This window comes from Rhamphochromis longiceps, linkage group LG7 (assembly GCF_057381845.1).
Source record: "Rhamphochromis longiceps isolate RC_006_pf linkage group LG7, R_longiceps_female_GT1.1, whole genome shotgun sequence".
Classification (NCBI taxonomy): domain Eukaryota; kingdom Metazoa; phylum Chordata; class Actinopteri; order Cichliformes; family Cichlidae; genus Rhamphochromis; species Rhamphochromis longiceps.
Window position 1 is genome coordinate 31,432,971 of NC_140563.1, and position 8,188 is coordinate 31,441,158.

Genomic DNA, 8,188 nt, shown 5'->3' on the forward strand with positions numbered 1-8,188 from the left:
GACTCAGATAGAGAATGATTAATGATTCAAGCTACTGAAGCTACTGTACTTAAGTTTTCATAAGGCTAATTTTCCAGTCTGTGTTACTAGCCTAGAATAAGACAACCTAATTGTAAAGAGTTAGGAGAACAATGAAATGTAAAAAACAAAACAAAACATAGTTCCAATCTTCTAATGGTAAGCCACACAAACTGAAAGTCAAGATTTAAACTGAATTTATTGGTTTTAGTAACTAAGTAGATTTTACTTCTTTAAAATCAAATATGGAAACAGTTTGAATGTTTTAGAAGATAATGGGGACATTTTATTATGCCGATGACACCCTCCTGTTTCTATGTGTTGATTAAAGACCGCATCCATCCAAATAGGGTGTGAGATCACGACCTTGACAGTGATTACGCCATCCATACCTGAAACCAGACACGCAGTTAATCCTTTCACAAATGACTGTCTATCCAGAAAAAGCAGGACCATCAGTTTTTAGAATCACATCATTCATTCTTACCAGGCTGCGATGCCTTGGGGGTCTGTAACAACACGTTTGGCGCAGTTGATTGCCACGGTGACATCATCACTTAAAAGGTCTGTGATTAAAAAAAGTAAATACATGATGGCAATTAAGATGTGGTGATTGAGGTAAAACAAGTACAACACAGGAGAAAAGGTATTAATCCATCCACTTTGACACACGTTTTATTGTATAAGCTTGGAAAACAGTGACGTACAAAGAAAAACTTAAATTTTATCTCTAGTGGGCTGGACCAGTATAACCTTTGCATAATAACTGATAGAAGATGTGATTTTCTCAGTAATAATGCTTTTTATGCAGATCTTTAGGTTCTTTGCTTGGATGAAGTTCTAACAACCCCTCATGCCATGAACCAATCCTAAACCTTGGTATCATTCAGATCACAACAAGACCTGGCTCATCACTGACCCTTGCAATTGATTTGGCATCCATTTCTGAAAGACATGATTTTGTCATTGCACCACCAGCGATTATTAATCTGAAAGATGCCAAAATCAGTGGATCCATCGTTGTTGTGGTGCGTCTTCATGGTGTCGTAGTCTGACTCCCATTTGGTCAGGCAAACCCCTGCAGACAAAACAGGAGACATGGACTCCTGAAATCTAAACGTCAGGTATTAAAACCAACACTTTCTCATTTATCCACTTTTCTCATCAGAATCACATTTTTATCATATTTGAAGACCAAACTAATAGTGTTCCACTGTGTTTTTTTCTAACTAGGTACACTTTCAGTGCAATGGCAGTTTTTTTGGGATTATTATCATGCTGAAAACTGAAGCCTTACCAATCAGAGTTCTTCCAGATGGTATTTAATGGCAGATTAAACTCAGTGGTGTTGGAGAGTTTGTCAACATGGATGGAATCATGAATGCAGAAAAGTACCATCAAACATGACAAAGCCTCTACCATGTTTTACGGATGCCCGTTCCAAACCCGCTCCATTTCCAGGGGCAGTTCAATCGTTCACGTCTAACCCAACGAATATACTTTTAAACTGTCACTGGTCTAACCTTGCTGCACAAGGAAATAGCTTCTGATTGGATCACTTCCAAGCTTGTCCCACACTTCTATGCAACTTAATTAGTTCTGCTTAATATCTCCAAGATTTAACATCTCCAAGATTTTTTTTAATCTCATTTTCATTCATTGACAAAAGTGTCAGTACATTTCATCACAGTTTTTGTCCTCCTTCGTTTGTTTATATTTAGTTATTGTTTTATTTATTTTTTTAGGAAAAAAGTTTGTTGAGGAAAACTGTGATGGAAATTAATGGTCAGCTACATTAACACTGATCCATAAGACTTGTTTTCACTTCTTTATGCCTGTCTAATTGGGTCATTTCTGGCATTTTTGTAAATTCGACCAAAGAAATGGGAACAAATGATGTGTTTTTGCAACAGACTGAACGTAACGTAAAGTAACAAGCTGTAACAAGTATGGTAAAAATGGCCTGTATTTGTATAGCCCTTTACTAGTCCCTAAGGACCCCAAAGCGCTTTACACATCCAGTCATCCACCCATTCACACACACATAGTGTGTGTATCATAACAAGCTGATCGTAAAGTGCCTAGCATGGGATTCACATGTGAAGTCATTTAGCTCTTGTGTGTGAGACCAGGCAGTCTGACAGGTCATACTCACAGTCAGCCAGACTGACATCGCGGTAGCCGTCCATTCCACTATCCTTCAACTTGTGGGCCCATTCACAGCGCTGGAAGCGTTTAGCGTTCGCTACAGCCACCAAGAGCAAAAAGAATAGACTTTTCATCATGGTGTCTCTGCTGGTCTGAATTTGTCCAGAGCTGTTGCTGAGTTTTCTGAGTTGTAACTGTCTAGGTTCAGATAAGAGGACCTGAGCATGAGTCACGCAAAAGCAAATAGCAAGCAATGGTGGGTTCATGGTTACAAATTCCAGACAGACAAACAAAGCAGATCAATCAGAGTGAGACAAACTGATGTTTGAGGAAGTTTTTTTTTTTTTAAAGCAGTTCTAATTAATGGCAGAAACAAAGCATACAAAGCTTTATTATTGATTTTACACCACAGGACCATATGAATCATACCATGAATATAATATTGCACTAAAAAAAGACTAAAATATAAAATGCTTTTAAAATTGAACACAATAATGGATACAACTTGAAGTTGCCACATTTCAGTCCAAATGTAAGTCAAATTTTATTCTAATTTCCAGATATTTCTCAAAAAATAACAAGCATTTATGTAGTTACCCAGTTATAGCTCAAACAGTGAAAAATAATGTAAAGAATTAAAAAAGAAATCATTAAGTCATCATTGGTGTATGGAGGCCCGTTTAAGCCACTAGAAAAAAAGTATCCATAACTCAAAATTTCAACTTATTAACTCGAAATTTTGAGAAAAGTAACTCGAAATTTCGAGTTAGCTCTGCCAATCAGTAATCTATGTGAATGACATCATTTTCTTGTTAGGAAGGATATGGCGCAGAGGAACACTCACTGTAAACTGCATCGCAACAAATTGGAGATTTCGAGAGTACGTTTGCTGATAGTAACACCATGTGATTCAGCTAATAACACAAGGATTTCAGCATTGGTGAAGCCATGTTGAAATTATTCAGCAATTTGTGCGTTCATGACTGGCTGTAATACCGGTAGCTTAGCTGTAGCATTTGTAGCTGAGGGCTTCAGCTCCGGGGTAACAAGGAAATGACGTCGTCATTCACGTAGATTACTGATTGGCAGCGCTAACTCGAAATTTCAAAATTCTTTTTTTTTTTTTTTAAGTGGTGGAAACAGGCTTTCATACTGGTGATAACCCAAAGTGTTTGGAGAAAAGGAAAATTAACTTTTTGAAAAAAAATTCAGTTGAAGGATTATTTTCTTGGAACTCTGACTCTAAAGACTTGGATAATTTAATACAACAAAAATTACATACACAGGGTGGTTAGCACTGTCACCTCATAACAAGAAGGTTCTTGTCAAGGATTGCTGTGTGGCAGGCAGGAGATTGGACCTAAAATGCAGGACTCACAACACACGGGAATAAACTCAAAATACAGCTTTATTTACTGACTCAAGGAAATTATACAAAACTAAACTAGACTGGGAAAATATAAATTAAACATCACAGAGCAGCACACAAGGGAACACACAGCATGAGGGAGAACACAACACTGACAAAGAGAAACACAGGGCTTAAATACACTGAGGGATAACAAGGGCAATGAGACACAAAAGGAGAGCACAGCTGGGAGTAATTAGGCAGGATGAGACAAAGGAAGCAAACTAGAAACACTGACATGAGACACAGACCTTCAAAGTAAAACAGGAAACACAGACTGAACTCTAGACATGTAAACTTAACAGAGACTCGGGAGACAGAATATAGAGACCTGAAATGTGGGACAGAAAGACACAGAGTTAACACCGAGAAACCAAATAACAAAACCTAAGAACTAGAACTCAGGAAGTACTACAGAACTAGGGAGCTAGAAATACTAGGACAGAAACCAAAACACAAACAGTCATAAACCATGATAAAATCAAATGTAAAAGTACAAAACTCAAAACACTAGGTCACCGACCCATGACCGAGACAGTTCTAGGTTCAGATCCACTCTGTGGCTATTCTTTGTGCAGTTTGCATACTCTCTCTGTGTCTGTGTGGCTTCTCTCTTACCCACAGAGGTGAATGGTCTCTCTGTATTGGCACTGCAACAGATTGGAGAACTGTCCAAGGTGTACTCTGCCCTTTGGGAGGTGGGATAGACCCCAGCCCCACTGTCACCCTGAACTGGATAAATGTCAAAGATGGAGGGATGAAAAATGACATATTTTAATTGATGATGAATTAATGATGACATCGAGGGTTATATTTTAGAAACGATAAATAACACAAACTGAAAATCAAGATTTTAATTCAGTTTATTAGTTTGAGTATCTCAGTGTGTTTCACTCCAGTTAGCTCAAAAACACAGAAACAGCCCAAATGCTTCAGAGGAAGACAGGGGCATTTTATTATGTTGATGACACCCTCCTGTTTCTATGTGCTGGTTAAAGACCACATCCAGCCAAATACTTTGTGAGATCATGACCCTCAAAGTTATCACGTCATCCAACCTGGAACCAGACACAAGGATCATCAGTCTGGTGAAGCAGCACCATCACATCACATCAGATGATCATATGATCCATTCTTACCAGGCTCTGATGCCTAGAGGATCCCTAACAACTTGCTTGGCACAGTTTATTGCCATGTTGACATCTCTCAAAAGCACTTTGTCCAAACAAAGAAAAAAATGAAGGGAATTATGGCGGGGGCATGGTCTGTGGCCTGCTGCAGAGGAAGGGTGACGCAGTGCGTTGAGTTGTGTTTGATGTTGACAGTGAGGAGCAGAGACACAGAAGGGAGCAACGAGCCACCAGGGTAGTGTCTGTGTCCCAGGCTGAACAAGCAAAACCTCAGTGTGTTTGTGTGGGGCAAATAAAAGGGCTGCTGCCCAAATCGAACATCATGTGTGGTCGATGCTTTGGGGAAGAGTTAAGTGTGACAGGAATTTCAAAAGTACAGATGAGAGAACAACAAGTATAAAAATAAGGGAAGATGCTGTAAATCAGGGGTGCCCAATCCCGGTCCTCGAGAGCTACCGTCCTGCAGCTTTTAGATGCATCCTTGTTCCCACACACCTGAATCAAATGAATGGCTTGTTATCAGGCCTTTGCCAAACATGATGGCATGCTGAAGAGATCAAACCATTTGATTCAGCTGTGTTGGAGTAGGGATGCATCTAAAAGCTGCAGGATAGTAGCTCTCGAGGACCGGGATTGGGCAGCCCTGCTGTAAATGAATCCATATAAACTGCTAATGGTGAGCTGAACTTAATTTGATAACTGTCCATTTACAGGTTGAGCTATATTCCTACCCTTACCTGGACACTGGGGAAATAACAGAGGTCAACATCTGCATTTTTATGCAGAAACCAAGATATTTGAGATAAGATAAAATGAATCAAGAACACTAACACACATATTTATGTCCCCAGTACAGGACATGAAGTTTTGGTAAACAGTAGTCATTCAGTAATTAATAATTAGAATGAAGTTACATAGCTTAAGCTAGTACAACAGGAAACATGAGCTCAGTTAACTGTGGTGATAACCCTCTGTTCTCTCTGTTATGAGAAGTCTTGGCAATCAGAGGGAAACTAATAATGATCACATGACCTGCATTTTTTATTATCAAAAAATCCCAACTCTAACTCCAGTTACATATTTCTCCAAAAACATAGGGTTAGAAATGGTGTCATCACTGTTGCCGCACAGCAAGAAGGTCCTGAGTTCAATTTCCAGGCCGGGGTCTTTCTGTGTGGGTTCCCTCCGGGTACTCCGGCTTCCTCCCACCGTCCAAAGACATGCAGTTTGTGGGGATAGGTTAATCGATTAATCCAAATTGCCCATAGGTGTGAATGCGGGAGTGAATGTGAGCGCGAATGGTTGTCTGTCTCTGTGTGTTAGCCCTACGACAGACTGGCGACCTGTCCAGGGTGTACCCCGCCTCTCGCCCTATGACAGCTGGTATAGGCTCCAGCACCCCCCGCGAACCTGAAAAGGATAAGCAGAAGTGAATGAATGAATGGATAGATAGAATTGGTGTCATTACCAGTGATGGCTTCACAGAGTTCACAGGGTTAACACTGCTCAACTAGCCAAGATTAGACGGCTAAGACACTCTGTATGGCAGAAAAATGAAATTAATTTTACTTCATCGGCCAGATAAATCCTATTGTATTCCCCAGTGGATTGGATCAGTATAAGTTAAGACCTATCAGTAAAAATGCTTTTAATACTGATTACACTTCAGGCTTTATTTTTGGGTGAAATTTTAACAACCTCTGTTAATGACACAATCCTGTCTTAACCAGGTCATCGGCAAAACTTTCAGGATGAAAAATTTCACCTCGTCCTCATTTTAGGTTTGACAGCGTTTTAGTAGGTAAAGGTGAATGAATTGAGCTGTGGTTTGGGGAAGGCCTCGAAGGGGACTGGCAACAGCTCCCTGGCAGATCCCCGTGTACTAAATAGGAGTGAAGAAGTTAAAGAATTGAGAACAAGGAGGGAGGGAGGGCGGGGCACGTAAAGAGAATGAACAGCTTGCAGAAGTGGGGGAACCTATATAGATGACAACCGGAAGGAGCATGTTTGGAGGCGTGGTGTCATGGTCCTGGGTCTGTGACCCAGTGTTTTTGGTTGTGTACTTTTACTTTTAATAGTTTTATGTATTATGACTGTTGTTTTGGGTTTCCCAGGGTTTAGTTGTGTTCCCTCTGTTTGGTGTCATCCCTGCTTGTGTATCCCCTTTAGTGTAGTAAGGTCTCTGTGTTTAGTCTGCGTCTCTGAGTCTGTGTCATTATGTGCATGCGTTTCCTGTTTTACTTTGAAGGTCTGTGTCTGATGTCAGTGCGTTCTGTTTACGTTTCCCCTGCCTCGTCAGCTGTGATGTCTCCCAGGTGTGTTTCCCTCCTGTTTCCCATCCCCTGATTGCTCGTGTGTGTATTTATAGTGTGTGTTCCCTTGTCCTCGTTGCTGGTTTGTCTGCATCTTTGTCCGTCATCCTGTGTAGTTCCCTGCGCCTCCCTGCATCTCTGTTTCTGGTTAGTTTTTCCCAGTTTAGGTTTTCTTAGTTTCATGTTCACCCTCGTCATTTCTGTTTGTATCTACATTTGTTTAATAAACTCACTTGCACCAGAGCTGCCGCTTCTTGGGTCCTAAATAATTCACACACGGCTTGCCCTGGCAACCCGTGACACGTGGTCCTGCTCCTGAAATTCCGATACATAATCTCCAATTGTTCTATCAACAAGGTCTAGAAGCCTGAAATCCTTCTTTGCAATTTACACATGCAGCCAAGTCTAGCTTGGCTGTATGTGTAAATGAGCTTGCCAGCTCCTTTAGATTGCCAGGTTAGACCATCTATCAGGCTGTGGCTGTCAGACCATAGTTTTGACACCCCTATTCACAGGAATTACCCACCAATCAGTGCCCAGCATCATTAATGCAATTATCCATCCTGCTGTCACTCACAAGTATGTCACCATATTTATCCATATATAAGCAGCATACTGCAGGTAAAAGTGGCAGATGTTGTACTAAAACATACAATTATAAATTAAAAGTAAATTCTCTTGTACATAGGTTACATTCTGTTTGGGTCTCCAAAACCTGCTGAGAGCATCACAGTTAGGGAGAAAAGGGTCAAAACTACCAGTATATAAGAAGTTGCTCTGAATAGAGAATCATAGAGTATAACAGCTTTAGCCCTTTGAGATCTTAGTCGTCATTGGTATCGACACCAACACTACTGTGTGCTTTAACTTCCTAAGACCCGAACTCTTCCACGGCATACATTTTTAATTTCTCTTTGATATTTGGGCATATTGGGGCATATGAATGTAAAAACAAAGAATTACCAGATCTTTTTTTTACCTTATTTTTGTTTTTAAGAAAAATAAGAGCCACATGTGAGGATATTCGTTTAAAATTTCAATAGAACTGTAGTAGTATAATGTCCTCGTAAAAGGATATCAGGCCCTTGTAGAGCAAAATTGAGTATTTTGGTCTAAATAACCCAAAATGTGATGTCCACATATGTGGACGCCAGGTCCTAGGAGGTTAAATA

The 8,188-nt window shown here is 40.2% G+C and overlaps 1 protein-coding gene across 1 annotated transcript; it reads right to left on the reverse strand.

Annotated features, from left to right (window-relative positions):
* Window positions 1-217: 217 nt before the first annotated feature.
* LOC146665636 (lysozyme C-like) lies at window positions 218-2,394 on the reverse strand. Its single transcript, XM_085411174.1, has 4 exons — window positions 2,174-2,394; window positions 938-1,096; window positions 506-584; window positions 218-410 (listed from the first exon to the last, which is right to left on the reverse strand). The coding sequence occupies exons 1-4, from the start codon at window positions 2,301-2,303 to the stop codon at window positions 344-346; spliced, it is 435 nt and encodes a 144-aa protein (XP_085267300.1). The 5' UTR covers window positions 2,304-2,394; the 3' UTR covers window positions 218-343.
* Between the last annotated feature and the right edge of the window lie 5,794 nt (window positions 2,395-8,188).